This window comes from Nelusetta ayraudi, unplaced genomic scaffold (genome assembly GCF_046127955.1).
Source record: "Nelusetta ayraudi isolate G7.1 ecotype Tasmania unplaced genomic scaffold, CSIRO-AGI_Nayr_v1 ptg000019l, whole genome shotgun sequence".
NCBI classification, from domain to species: Eukaryota; Metazoa; Chordata; class Actinopteri; order Tetraodontiformes; family Monacanthidae; genus Nelusetta; species Nelusetta ayraudi.
The window spans coordinates 9,529,244-9,542,219 of record NW_027466069.1 but is presented as its reverse complement, the minus strand read 5'-3'; the positions used below and the strand labels follow the sequence as shown (position 1 = coordinate 9,542,219).

The 12,976-nt window shown below is 40.9% G+C and overlaps 4 protein-coding genes across 5 annotated transcripts; 3 read left to right on the top strand and 1 right to left on the bottom strand.

Moving 5' to 3' along the window:
• The first annotated feature begins 50 nt into the window (after positions 1-50).
• Positions 51-2,219, top strand: kctd6b (potassium channel tetramerization domain containing 6b). The gene is made up of 2 exons (XM_076027082.1): positions 51-136; positions 719-2,219. Exons 1-2 carry the CDS (start codon positions 110-112, stop codon positions 1,403-1,405), a joined length of 714 nt encoding a protein of 237 aa, XP_075883197.1. The 5' UTR covers positions 51-109; the 3' UTR covers positions 1,406-2,219.
• Positions 2,220-2,873: 654 nt separating this feature from the next.
• Positions 2,874-4,232, top strand: uqcc5 (ubiquinol-cytochrome c reductase complex assembly factor 5). The gene is made up of 2 exons (XM_076027080.1): positions 2,874-3,200; positions 3,610-4,232. The coding sequence occupies exons 1-2, from the start codon at positions 3,047-3,049 to the stop codon at positions 3,699-3,701; spliced, it is 246 nt and encodes an 81-aa protein (XP_075883195.1). The 5' UTR covers positions 2,874-3,046; the 3' UTR covers positions 3,702-4,232.
• ognb (osteoglycin, paralog b) lies at positions 3,936-6,391 on the bottom strand. Its single transcript, XM_076027077.1, has 7 exons — positions 6,259-6,391; positions 5,688-5,799; positions 5,507-5,585; positions 5,092-5,256; positions 4,808-5,010; positions 4,622-4,714; positions 3,936-4,517 (listed from the first exon to the last, which is right to left on the bottom strand). Exons 2-7 carry the CDS (start codon positions 5,784-5,786, stop codon positions 4,350-4,352), a joined length of 807 nt encoding a protein of 268 aa, XP_075883192.1. The 5' UTR covers positions 5,787-5,799; positions 6,259-6,391; the 3' UTR covers positions 3,936-4,349.
• Positions 6,392-7,965: 1,574 nt separating this feature from the next.
• Positions 7,966-12,745, top strand: LOC142888607 (14-3-3 protein beta/alpha-1). Of its 2 annotated transcripts, none has more exons than XM_076027078.1 (6): positions 7,966-8,122; positions 9,356-9,656; positions 9,765-9,888; positions 10,349-10,512; positions 10,657-10,752; positions 10,845-12,745. In XM_076027078.1, the coding sequence occupies exons 2-6, from the start codon at positions 9,363-9,365 to the stop codon at positions 10,899-10,901; spliced, it is 735 nt and encodes a 244-aa protein (XP_075883193.1). In that variant the 5' UTR covers positions 7,966-8,122; positions 9,356-9,362; the 3' UTR covers positions 10,902-12,745. The 2 variants fall into 2 exon arrangements, with proteins under 2 accessions (XP_075883193.1, XP_075883194.1); XM_076027079.1 differs by lacking the exon at positions 7,966-8,122 and adding an exon at positions 8,207-8,718.
• Positions 12,746-12,976: the final 231 nt, after the last annotated feature.

Sequence of the window (12,976 nt, the reverse complement as noted above, 5' to 3'; positions counted from 1 at the left end):
GTGGTAACAGTCAGGCAGAGAATAATTAAACTGGATATATTTGTGCTTTGTTTTAGGTAAAAAATTTGAATAAATCACTATTTGAACGACTCCCCCTCTTGCTCTACAAATGGATAATGGAGACTGGGGCCATAGGGTAAGGAGATGGAAGCCACTGTTGTTTTTCTAACTCTCAAGTCTTGATGTTGCTATTGTTAATTACACCAAACACCTAAAACGAGTTCAAACTAGAACATTATTACTGCGGCCAATGAGTATTTCTGTAGAGAATTTCCCATGTTTTATCTTTGATTAGATGAGTGGAGAGTAGTTGGTGTATGCACCACAGACTAATTGCGGAGATCGTTTAGCTTTTGTAATTTTATAAATTATTAAATGGATACAGGACGAAAGAACAAACGTATTACAATAATCTGGAAACAGTCTGATTCCACTTTCCGGGTATGAATCCCACATGATGATGACAGCCATAAAACAACTCGTGGCCATGCTGTCACATATTTTTAAAGGAATTTTTCTACAAATCCAAAATGAAACAAAGGGATAGGTTTATTATCTATAAAACTGTACTGAGCCACTACGTTTAACACATTGGCGGCACTAACAGTTCATTCAGCACCAGTCAGTAAACTGCTGCCAGTTCAGATACCTGGAGCTTTTCTGACTGTTTTTTTCCATGCGTCACTCTAATTCTTTTCTTTGCCTTTTTTTGCCTTAGATGACCACTCCTGTCACCTTAAATGTGGGAGGCCACCTTTACACCACCAGCTTATCTACCCTGCAGCGCTATCCAGACTCCATGTTGGGTGCAATGTTCCGGGGAGATTTCCCCACGACTCGTGACTCCCAGGGGAATTATTTCATTGACCGAGACGGAACACTCTTCAGGTACATTCTAAACTTCCTGCGGACGTCTGAACTTACTCTCCCTTTGGACTTTACGGAGACAGAGCTCCTGAGGAAAGAGGCCGATTTCTACCAGATTGAGCCTCTGATCCAGTGCCTTAACGATCCCAAGCCGCTGTACCCACCAGACATCTTTGAGGAAGTCGTGGAACTCTCCAGCACGAGGAAGCTGTCTAAATATTCGAACCCTGTGGCTGTAATCATTACACAGTTGACCATAACAACAAAAGTCCATGGCCTTCTCGAAGGTATCTCGAACAACTTCACAAAATGGAACAAACACATGATGGACACCAGAGACTGCCAGGTGTCATTCACCTTTGGACCATGTGACTACCATCAGGAAGTGTCCCTCAGGGTTCACCTCATGGACTACATAATGAAGCAGGGCTTCACCATCCGCAACACGCGTGTGCACCACATGAGCGAGCGTGCCAATGAGAACACAGTGGAGCATCACTGGACATTCTGCAGGCCAGCACACAAAGTGGAAGACTGAGTCATTACCGGTTGATCTTGCTGCTGCTATCACTTGTTTCGTCTTTCCATGATGCAAATCATGATTTAAAAAAAGGCACAAAAAAAACCTTGACCTTATGTTAATGTAGTATTATCATGGAGAATGTTATCCTTTGAGACCAAATCCAGACAGCATAGAACAAGGAACATTGTCGGGATTATGTTATCCACTTCTGGTTTATTTCAGCAAAATATATATATTTTTAAAATTTGTTCCACCACTTTAAAAATTACAATTCTTGAAAAGTAGATATACTGTTTATAATGCCAGCAAAGAAAACAGATTCTGTATGAAACAGAAATAGCCTACAACAGTTCTTTATTACACCGTAATTGAACTACAAACCCCACTGAACCAAGGTTCTTGTTTGCAAACAGCAGTGAAGACCTACCAAGATATTTGTGTCTTGGATTATGAATTTATTCTGTATGATGGTACCACGCAGTCAAGATTCATCTCCATGATTGGGGATGGAAAAAAAACTAAACTAAACTGAACATTTTTATCCATCCCAGGTTGTCTGGTTGTGTACTTCTCAAAAACAAAATGAATGGCCCAGCCTCTTCATGTTGAATTTACAGTAGATTTTATAGTTAGCCCCTTTCAGGCCCTTCTATGATACCATTTAAAAAAAACAAAAACCAGGCTTTGTTGCATGTCTCTGTGCGTCTATGTGTTATATGTGTATTTGTTATTCGGCTTGTTTACTGTTACTCATTAGTGCTTATATCAACAGTGATTTATCAGTCATCCAAAACCAAAATAAACTTGATTGTGTATTTGTGTTCATTAATTTTTTTTCTGACTGATTTTTTTCCTTCTCGCTTTTGCCCATGTTAAATATTTAATATAAATTTTAAATCTAGCATTTGTAAAATTAAACATTTGCTGTCAGATCAGACAGACAGGTTTCATTGAATAGAAAGAAATTATGTATACATAATTTATTCTTACCCAATAAGATAAACTGGGGGGGGGGGAAAAAAACATTTTAAACATTTCTTTCATAGATTGGTCTCTAGAACGTGCAGTTGTGTTTTTGTGCGCTAGCAAAGCCCTGTGGAATCACTGACCTGTAACACTACTGTAGTATTAATAGTAGCAAGAGAACATACATTATTGAATCAGGTTAGCAGGCCAAACCAAAGTTTCCCCCCCCCCCCTTTTTTTTTTTTTTCTTAAACAGTGAAGCAAATCCAAATAAGGAAACTGCACCGTGGCTAATATTCATTTTGTGGTTTCAGCTATTTCGACCGACGGGATTCCTGGTAGGTTTTATTTCTAGAATGGCAGTCCTTCAATTTCTCCAACGTATAAAACTAATAACATGCTTGTTTGGTTGGAATTAGATGGAAGGTCGGGACAGAAGCAATCCGGATGTACGGGCTACTTTTTGTGCGCTGCTTTATTCGCGTCGGGCTGCCCATTTGTCCGCCTCAAACAAGAGTTCCGCATTTTGTTTCCTACTACGGGTTACCAAACGTACACAACCTTGTACAGTCAAAAGGACACGCGGGAAGTTGTGTATGTAAAACGCCCACGCTTTCCTTGAATTGAGCCTTTCAAAGTCTTTTAAAGTGGATTTTCACTTAATCTCGAACGGACGCAACGGTGGCTACAATGTTTTACCGGAGTGACAAAGTTCGTTATTTACTGAGCCTTGTTCCGGGTAAACGTCGGCTCGGCATATACAGGTTCCTTCCTGTCTTCTTTTGCATCGGTGGCGTCATGGAGTGGATCATGATCAACGTGAGAATCGGACAGGAAACATTTTGTGAGTATGAGTCAACGGAATAGTGTATTAGCTTCTCGCTAATGTTAGCATTCCTACCCAGTCGAAGTGTAATGCCTGCGGACAGACAATATGTTATATTAAAGCTGTTATAGAAGTAAAGTGTCAGCTGTATGTTGCGTAGCGTAAATAACTATTGATCAGCTACAATAAAGTCAATCCTATCTGGGACTCAAATTGAGACCTTCCTATTCTGCACAAACCAGATTGACTGTTAAAAACTCAGCTTTTCCCCAGCATTTTCCATGAAGCTTTTTGATTTGTCATTTGGCTTCTCAAACCTTATTTGCAGCTGCAAAAGTAAAGCATTAGGCACCAGTGATGAGTGAGAAGAGTTGACATTGGCTTAGTTACAGTTGAGCTTTTTGTAAAAATGTTTTTGTCTTTCCAGATGATGTGTACCGAAGGAAAAAGTCTGAACGACAGTACCAGGCGATGATTGCAGATGATTTGATTGTCCTCAAAGAGCCTGCATCCAAGTGAGAGGCAGTCTTGATTTAGTGTGGACTATGTGAGAACACCAGCAGGACATTACAGATGGTTTAATACTTTGTACCAAGCGCACATCCAAGTCAGCCGTGGGCTGGATTTTATGAGGACCTTGTGTGCGTCACCTACAAACGCCATCGCCAAAAGGCTCCGTCAATGTCATTGGCTGTGACGGGTGTACAGCAGTTTCGTCACAGCGAAGAATGTCATCAAGGAGAACATCAAGAGTAGATTCCAATATGCAGCCTTTATTGTTAGTACGATTTTGAGTTTGAGAAACAGAGTTGGAGTCAAATTACTGGTTGTGATGTTAAAAAATGCCAAGAATTTGTCTCATTAAAATCTCAACACAATAATCTATCATGCATGTACTTAAATGTGTTTAAAAAAAAAAAAAAAAGATTGTTTATATAGTGTGGATGTGTTTGATACAGACACATAACATTATGTATGAACAAAAATCGTAATATTTATTGTTTGAGCTGTACTGAATATTTGCGTCCATAAAATATGATTTAAGAACTATTTCAAGTGCTGTCTTTGTGACTCATCTTCAGCTTTAATATCATACAGACCCCATTCTATTCTTGAATGGTGACCTATTCCCTTGTTTACCCCAATATAAAACTTGCTGTGGTCATTTCAGAACCATCCCACAGGGAGGGAATGCAGACAGATAAAGCTGTTGGGGTAGTCCCACAGCCTTATTGGATTCCCGTCCAGTCTCACTTGATCCATGTTGGGTCTGATGTAGTAGCTGCTGTTACCTTTGCAGAATGTCTGATCTGTTATCGATGATATCTTGTTGTTCTGCAGAAAAGACAAGACGAGAAGACAACGTCAAAAAAAGATTTCTTGCGTTTGCTTTGAACTGAATAGTTGTGCTGATTGCACTCAAAGGTAAGTAAGCTCACATGCAGGTGCACAACATAAAGAGACTCGGGCAGTAGGGGCACTGCCGTCAGCTCATTGTTTCCAAGGTAGAGGTATGCCAGTCTCGTAAGTTTCTGAAAGAAGAGGCCACACAAAGGTGTTATTCAGTATGCTGAATAAAAACACTGAACGATGTGATGTAAAACGTTAGTATGAGATGAACTCACTTTGAAAGCGTTTCCCTTCACACCCTGCGTTCTTAGCTTGTTGAAATTGACGTTGAGCATTACTAGTTTGGTGGGCAGCATAGGAAGTTTAGTCAGTCGGTTCTCGGCGAGAATCAGCTCTTCAAGGTTGGGAAGTTTCGAGAAGGCCCCGTCTTCAATCTCAGAGATGAGATTCCCAGTCAGGTCAATTCTCCGTAACGTTTCTGGGTGGATCACAAAACTGAGTTTAACTTGAGACTTTCCCTGAACAGATCAGTCAGTGACTGAAATGGGACTTTATTTACCCATGTCTGCGAAGTCTTTGTTTCGTATTTTTTTGATTTTGTTGAAACGTGCATAGAGATACCCAGTTTCCTTTGGGAGTGTTGGGACATTCGTTATATCAGGCGTCAACTCCTCACAGTAAACTGATCCGCTGAGGCAAACACACAGCAGACATGTTGGGAGCTCTGAAAAGATCACAAACTTGTGTCACCTCCTCGTTTCACCTTTAAAATTATTAAACTAATTTGATCCAAAGAATGTGTCCGAGCAGCCCTAAAATGCATCACAAGCAGGTTAGGTGGGGAAACTTACACGTCCCCTTTATTACATAATCTTGGCTGCAGTTAGATTCGCGAAAAATGTGGAAGAAAACCCTAGTGACTGTTGCATAATCGGGTTTGAGACAGTTGTTAAAAATGTGAAAAATGACCCCACCATGATCTTGCGTGGATCTGGAAGTGTCAGTGTCCGAATCATGAAGGACATCATAGTCTGAGAACTGGTCAACGTCCTTCTGCAGGTGATAAGAAGTCACAAGTAATCCCTTCTCACTTGAGACAACAATGCAACACATACCTCTGAAAATTTAAAATAAGAAAGAATATTTCAAATTTACCTCAGGTTTCCATACTTCCAAGTATTCATCATTTTCTGCAGAAAATTGTATCCAACAGAGCACGATGAAGGTAGTAAACAAATGCCTTAAGCGCATCATTTTGTCCCCTTAGCTGTTGGTAGAAGAAGACAGTGTCTGCTAGACTGAAGGCAGGAAAATTTTCCGTCCAGTTTCTTAAGCTGCCAGTATACAGCAGGAGTAAAAAAACAGATCAAATTTTAACTCCATCCATGCTGTTTGTGATGCTGTCAGCAGTCAGACCGATTCTGAGGACGAAACTGTGCATGTGGAAAGTTACTAATTATTTACATCACCTAATGAAACCAAAGTGACAAGTATAGCATTAATATACTGCTCTATACTGTATAGTGGAAACAGACACAACAAAACTGCTCCTAAACTCCAACAAAAACACTTTGACAAAATGATGGAAATCCAGTGTGTTGTGGAAGAAGCCCACAGAGTGAATTAAGATGTGAAGCAAAAATTAGTAAAGGAAACATATGAGTAGGAAAAACATTTTAGGATGTCATTCATTCTATTTTAAACTTCAGCTTTAATTAACACTAACCTTGAGGACAGTTAAGATTGTCCTCTGTCTCTTAGCGAGAGTGGTGTCTCTGCAGAGGAGGTGAATGTAACTCAAAGTGAAGCCATCTGATACTTTTCCTGTTCCTTTTTTCGCCCCAGCCAGGTCTTTCACAAGCTGTGCTGATTCACAGTACAGCCATTCCTCTGTACTTTACTTCAGCTGAAGATGTTACATCCACAGATTAATAGAAATTAACAACAAAAAGCACTTGATTTGCAAAGTAAAAACAAATCATTATGTGTCTGCTTTAATATTACAAGAGCTATGCAACATTCGCTAATTTTTACTGTAGCATTTATTAATGAACAACTGGAGAAAACGTTGGTTTCATTTACTCCGTGTCCTTAGGTGTTGACAGCGGCGAAAACTTTTTGAAGCCGCTTATCATTAACCTTTGACCCTGCTCCACAGGAATCACAGTAAAAGGAGCTGGTGCAGGTGCGCTGGCAGGTGCTTTAGGACCCTGGGGCAAAGTCTATAAAAGGGGAGGGAAAGTCGACATTTGGGCCTTTCCTTCTTCCTGCAGTGAAACCATGAAACAAGCCTGAGAGTATCTGTGAGAGATGCTGGTGGAGCTAGTGCAAAAAAAAAAAAAAGTGACCCTGTGTTTGCAAGGATTCTTTTTAATTAGTGTGACAGAAGTTAACCATTGAACTGGAAAGTACTTCACTTTTGTAGTTTTTGTTTGAAGTTGTGAATCAGTATTATAGCATTATTGTCCGTGACCATGTTTGGCAAAGGCTGTGGAGTTGAAGCGATTGCCCAGGATATGGATTTTATTTAGAATTGTTTGTATATTTCAATACACAAGCAGTTCTAACTACTTCCTACTTCACCTTGTATGTGTGCAATTAAATATTTTTCTGCACTATTCTTGTATACAAAATAGCATTCATTACTTTTCTTTTTGAATTTCTGTCAAGGCTAAATTAGGAGCAGGGTTCCATGCTGAATCTGTAATTTGCATTATGCTGCTGGTGATGTTTTTTTTTTTTTTGTTTAAACCCTTGAAACAATTTAACACGACATTGAGTTTATTTATGATTCGCAACACAATTTGACATTCGTATGTGCAACAATTGTCTGACAGTGCAGTCCATGCATGTGCTGACTGAGTTTCGCAGATTTATGATGAACTATTTAGAGCGGACATTAGTTTTATTTTCTGCACCTGTAGTCCCCACCCTACTTCCTGGTTTTAAGAGTCGTGTGTCGTAAATAAAAATGTCTGTCTACTACCACCTGACTGTGTATTTGCTGCTCAGTAAAGTGCGGAACAAACAAGTTAGCAAGTTATCTATCCAAACGAAGTTTTTATTATTTATTTATTTATTTTTTATTGTTAACGCAATCGAAGCAGTAACAATGTTTGAGTACATGTCGAACTGGGTTGTCCACCACAACCCCCGGTGACAAAAGTATCGACTTAATTTTCCTTTGATAACCCAATATGACGTCCACGTAAAAGCAGCGAAGACATTTACATTTACACATTTGTAGATTTTGAATTTAAAGAAGAAGAGAGAAAAAAAAACGATCACGCCTTATTCTGGACAATACAATCTATGACAAATAGTTGGTATGGTCCTTTCCTACCACAAAACATGATGCATGCGTGCAATTTATATGTGTTCTTGTAAAGCTGAATTGTATATTCACTATAAAATTGAATTTAGCACCGTAGCAGTAGCCACGTTATGTAAGGCAGATGTGTGATGATAAAGGAGGAAACACAAGTGCCAATGCAACGGAAGTGGTACTGCCCTGAGCGCTGAGCGAGACTGAGGACGGAGGCTCAATCGTGCAGAGACAAAAAAGGCAAAGAATCACAGTCGCCAATATTGTAAGTTACGATCTTATTCACAAATAGCGAAGTTGTACTAAATCTCCATTCGTTGCGAACAGTTCGAGCGGGCAGATCCGTCGCGTCTTATTGAATCCCGTTGAGAAGCCGTCGAGCTAACGGAGCGAGCTAGGTGGATTTGTGAAAGGCTAGCTGGCTGTTAGCTCCGCAGCTAACGCAACATAACGGTACGACTAGCGGTTCGACAAGAAAGCTAACCGACGCTCGGATTCCATGACACTTTGTTCTGACAGGCTCGTCATCCAGGGCGGGCCGTGTTACCGCGTCTGAAAATGAATTAAAATCCACAACTAATGAATAAATACCACTGCACCATAGGCTGTTTTTGACTAGAATATAGCGATTGTTCTTCCTCGCCGCGCCCGCGTTGGCAAAATCGTGTTATTTAAAAAAATAAATTAAAAAAAAAAAAAAAAAAAAAAAAAAACCAAAGGCAATCAAAGCTACGGCTGGCCTAGCTGCTCACCGATGCAGTTAGATAGCGGCAGCGGCACATTACACGACGATAGCCGGCTAAAATCACCGCCCAATCCCGTCATTTTGCTCCCATTGGGTAGTAGGACCGTTATTTAATGGTGGGTGACCGTCAACGCTCGTTTTTAATTCCACGTGAAAAACGAATTGCACCAACCCCGCTAGCGTTCGTGTGTCATCGCGCTAGCGCCTCTCCTTATTTCGAGGGAGGACATTAATACCCCGAGCGAGAATGCTACGGCTGCTACAGCGAGAGTCGGGCCGAATATAAAACGAATCGGCGACACCTTGGCGCTCGCCGCATGCTTATGTTGACTTGTGAAACATTCTTGTGAAAATTTAGAGGTTTAATACGGTCGCGCTGTGCTTTCCCCCCCACTAGAACGACGTGTACATTGTGGTGGGAGAATGAAACGGCCGAGCTAACAACCTTAGCCAGCGATGTGTACGGATGACCCACTTGCGGAGGCCCTGTTCGCATCGATTTTTTTTTTCGCCGTGTAAAATCCAGCGGTTTGTTCACCAGCTCGATTTTTATAAAAATCAGTGTTAATAACAGCAAAAAAAAAAAAAAAAAACTATTATATATATTTTTATTTTTTTTTAAATAAAAAAATAATAATTTGGTCGATTTCACAGTGCGGCGGCTTTGCAACATGGCGTCCGGCGCGTGTATTAATGTAACGAATTACGCATAGAATATCACACACGGTGTCGTATCTTCTGCTTCCCCATCAGACTTAAAATGGATAAGAACGACCTGGTACAGAAGGCTAAGCTTGCCGAGCAGGCTGAGCGCTACGACGACATGGCCGCGGCCATGAAGTCGGTGACGGAGCAAGGTGCGGAGCTGTCAAACGAGGAGCGCAACCTCCTCTCCGTCGCCTACAAGAACGTGGTGGGCGCCCGCCGCTCGTCCTGGCGCGTCATCTCCAGCATCGAGCAGAAGACCGAGGGGAACGACAAGAAACAGCAGATGGCCCGCGAATACCGGGAGAAGATCGAGACCGAGCTGCAGGAGATCTGCCATGATGTGCTTGTGAGTTTTTTGTCGTTTCAATAAAAATAATAATTATAATTATAATTATTTCGTGATTGTCGTGATTTTCACTATGACGCTCCTCACCGCCCTCTCTTCTTTTTCCAGGGGCTACTTGACAACTTTCTCATCACCAACGCCACTGCTGCTGAAAGCAAGGTGTTCTACCTGAAAATGAAAGGCGACTATTACAGATACCTGTCTGAGGTCGCATCAGGTGACGCCAAGAAGGGTAAGGAATATTCAACATTTCCCGCTACTTGAAAGGCTATAGCCGCTCAAATCATTTCTAGCCAGCCGAACGTCCCGTCCCGTGGAAAGCGGCTGCATTTTTAGCGTCGTTTCCGGCAGCCAGCGGCATTTACGCCAAAGACGGAAGCCCGACGACATGGAGAAAGCCACCCCCTCTGATGTGCAGATGGCAGACCACCTGCTCTTAAAAAGCAAACGAACGTCCCCCAGGAATCGGTGGGGACTGAATCAGAGCTGGGAGAGTAAATAATGGACTAACGTCCAAGTTAGACACAAGCGTGATTAGAAACCATCCCCTAGTGGGGCACCACATTTGCATAAAATGTAGAATTAAATTAGCCTCTTCATTTAAAAAAAATTAAAATAAGCAATGATAATCAGTGCTGTTTTAAAACGCATGACTGCATTGTGTTGTTCTTTTCCCCTCTTTCTGAATACAGATACAGTGGATAACTCCCAGCAGGCATACCAGCAAGCTTTTGATATTAGCAAAGGGGAGATGCAGCCAACACACCCCATCCGGCTTGGTCTGGCTCTCAACTTCTCCGTCTTCTATTATGAAATCCTCAACAACCCGGACAGGGCCTGTAGCCTGGCTAAGACGGTACGCCCTGAGCTCAAGATGACATTATTTACAGGTTCAAGCTAAATGCAACGGAGGAATTCTTCCTTATTTGATTAGTTGGTACTGTGAATGTCCCGCAACCGAATGCGGTTTAAACACGCAGGTCTGTATTTTGCATTTCAGGCATTTGATGAAGCCATTGCCGAACTTGACACTTTGAACGAGGATTCCTACAAAGACAGCACCCTGATCATGCAGCTACTAAGGGACAACCTCACTGTGAGTTTTTTCGCGCCTTGCTCTCGTCACTGCCGACTGTGCCCGCTCCCCTTGTGCTGCCACGTGTACTCACTGCCTCTCTCTGTTTGCAGCTGTGGACATCGGAAAACCAGGCAGATGAGGGGGAGACTGGTGACGGGGAGAACTAATGGAATTGCACTGTTAATCCACCTACACTCTTATCTTAAACACAGACAGCTTATATACATCCCCCTCCACTCCATCAGCTCCTCCCACTTCTGTATGACAAGCAGCCTGAATTGCTCCTGACCAACTAGTTTACCCCTCTCAATTCACTGTGAGGTGACAGGGTAATTTTCAGTTAGCAGATTCAGTCACTTTGTGGAAAATGTCGTATTGATTAGTGAGTCCATGTTGCTGTTGGTTTTCTTTTTTTTTTTTTTTTTGGTTTTTGTTTTGGGTTTTTTTTTGTTCTTTTTTTTGTCAGCTTTGTGCGAATGTCTGTGTGTAGTGAATGAACAAGTGTGAGAGACTGTTCGTATGGTCTTGGGTGGGGGGAGGGAAGGGGTGGGTGTTGTGAATTTTAATCGTCCTTCCAAATTCCCTTTGTCCCAGCTAGTTTGTTGTGCATTTTTTCATCCTCCCCGCTTCTTTTCTTTTCTTTTCTTTTTTGTTACTTTCTTATATGTGATTCCTCATAATATTTACAGGCTTTATTATATGGTAATTAAACTGGCAGGCGATACATCCACCCAACACTGTGATGGTAGGCGATCCATTTGCTTCACAGCCCAGAGCAGTCCCTGTGTTTGAATTTGCAGAAAAGTACAATCCTGTAATTCCATCAACTGTAATTCCACCAACTGCAATTCTGCTGTGTGCTCATACAGAAAGGAGGCAGGCTGTATTGTGACACTGACATCTTGGTGTAATGCTCCTCGACCATGTTCACATAATCACTGTTTCCAAGTTTTAAGGGAACCTAAATTGCCATCTTAGATTTGACCAGACATTCCACATTATTAGATTTAAAAGAAAAAAAAAAGCAGTGCTCCTCTTTCGTTTATTTTTCAACCAAGTATGAATCGTCATTGTAGTTTTACTCACTGTTAAGGTGCTGCTTGATCTCAGTACAATTGAAACTGTATGTGCGTAAATGTGGTTCCATGTATTTTGCAAGATCGACTATCATCTGTATGTAAAACCTAAAGTAATCTTTTGTTGATGTTAATTGAACTTGTCTTAGCACACTGTATCAACCCTGCTTGCATTTCTCTTAAAAGCGGTTGTTTTCTCCAAAAAAAAAAGAAAAAAAAATGTGCCTGGCTTTCTCTCGCTGCCTGTTTTCAGGCAACAGCATCTGCTTCTGTTTTTAGATACCTAAAAGAAGAAAAAAAAAAGTTGTCAAAGTCAAACAGCTAAATGTTGACCACTGTTTTTAAACCAGGTGAATCTGCTGTCAGGTGGTTGGAACGGTTGCCTCAGTATCAGGTCTATTTTAAAGAAGCAAATTGGACAAGCCTATTTCATCACGATGGAAAGAAGCTCAGTGTCACAATACCATGTATCACCACTACATTCCACATGTTGTAGTTGAAACACCATTCCACATTATAGCTGACAGTCTGTTCATTCTGACAAATGCTCCAAGGAATTGAAATCTTATGTTTGAAAAAAAAAAAAAAAAAATCATGTCAGTTTATTATTATGCTTGATGAAAAAAAAAAAATGCAGTTAGTGAATGTGGAACAAAGCCTGTCTGTATATCAGGTATCTACTTGCTTTGTTTTTACTGACAAGTCTTATGGCTAAAATTTGCTTCTGTAACAGTCTATTACCCAGTGCACACACGTGGTTGTGAAAATTTAGAATAGCTCTCAAAAGCAATGACGAAATGGAGATAAAACAATGGTTGGTGTAATTCTAGCTTTGTGTTTATGTATCTTAAAACCATTCTAGTTTCACTATACATGTAAGAAATAGGAAAGTGTCAAAGACCATTCAGTGAAATAAAGTTTCGTTTAAGATAACAGTCCTGTGTCGTCTTCCTTTGCGTTTAAATCATTTTACATATATATATGTATATATATATGTATATATATATGTGTGTGTGTATATATATACATACATATCTAATTTTTTTTGTTTCGTCGTGAAAACGTGGTTTACAGCTAACGCTGTGTCGCTGAGAGACGGTGACAAGCGCTGACCACCAGAGGGCGGAATAGACCGATTATTCCTTTTGCCTTTCGGCGCATGGGCC

Coding starts and splice junctions, on each gene's coding strand:
- kctd6b (XM_076027082.1), top strand. CDS start 110: ATGGATAATGGAGACTGGGGCCATAGG. Junction 137..718: donor ATGGAGACTGGGGCCATAGG/GTAAGGAGATGG, acceptor TTTTTGCCTTAG/ATGACCACTCCTGTCACCTT.
- uqcc5 (XM_076027080.1), top strand. CDS start 3,047: ATGTTTTACCGGAGTGACAAAGTTCGTTATTTACTGAGCCTTGTTCCG. Junction 3,201..3,609: donor AATCGGACAGGAAACATTTT/GTGAGTATGAGT, acceptor TTGTCTTTCCAG/ATGATGTGTACCGAAGGAAA.
- ognb (XM_076027077.1), bottom strand. CDS start 5,786: ATGATGCGCTTAAGGCATTTGTTTACTACCTTCATCGTGCTCTGTTGG. Junction 5,257..5,506: donor CAGATCCACGCAAGATCATG/GTGGGGTCATTT, acceptor TGATCTTTTCAG/AGCTCCCAACATGTCTGCTG. Junction 5,011..5,091: donor CAAAGACTTCGCAGACATGG/GTAAATAAAGTC, acceptor TGATCCACCCAG/AAACGTTACGGAGAATTGAC.
- LOC142888607 (XM_076027078.1), top strand. CDS start 9,363: ATGGATAAGAACGACCTGGTACAGAAGGCTAAGCTTGCCGAGCAGGCT. Junction 9,657..9,764: donor AGATCTGCCATGATGTGCTT/GTGAGTTTTTTG, acceptor TTCTTTTTCCAG/GGGCTACTTGACAACTTTCT. Junction 9,889..10,348: donor ATCAGGTGACGCCAAGAAGG/GTAAGGAATATT, acceptor TTCTGAATACAG/ATACAGTGGATAACTCCCAG.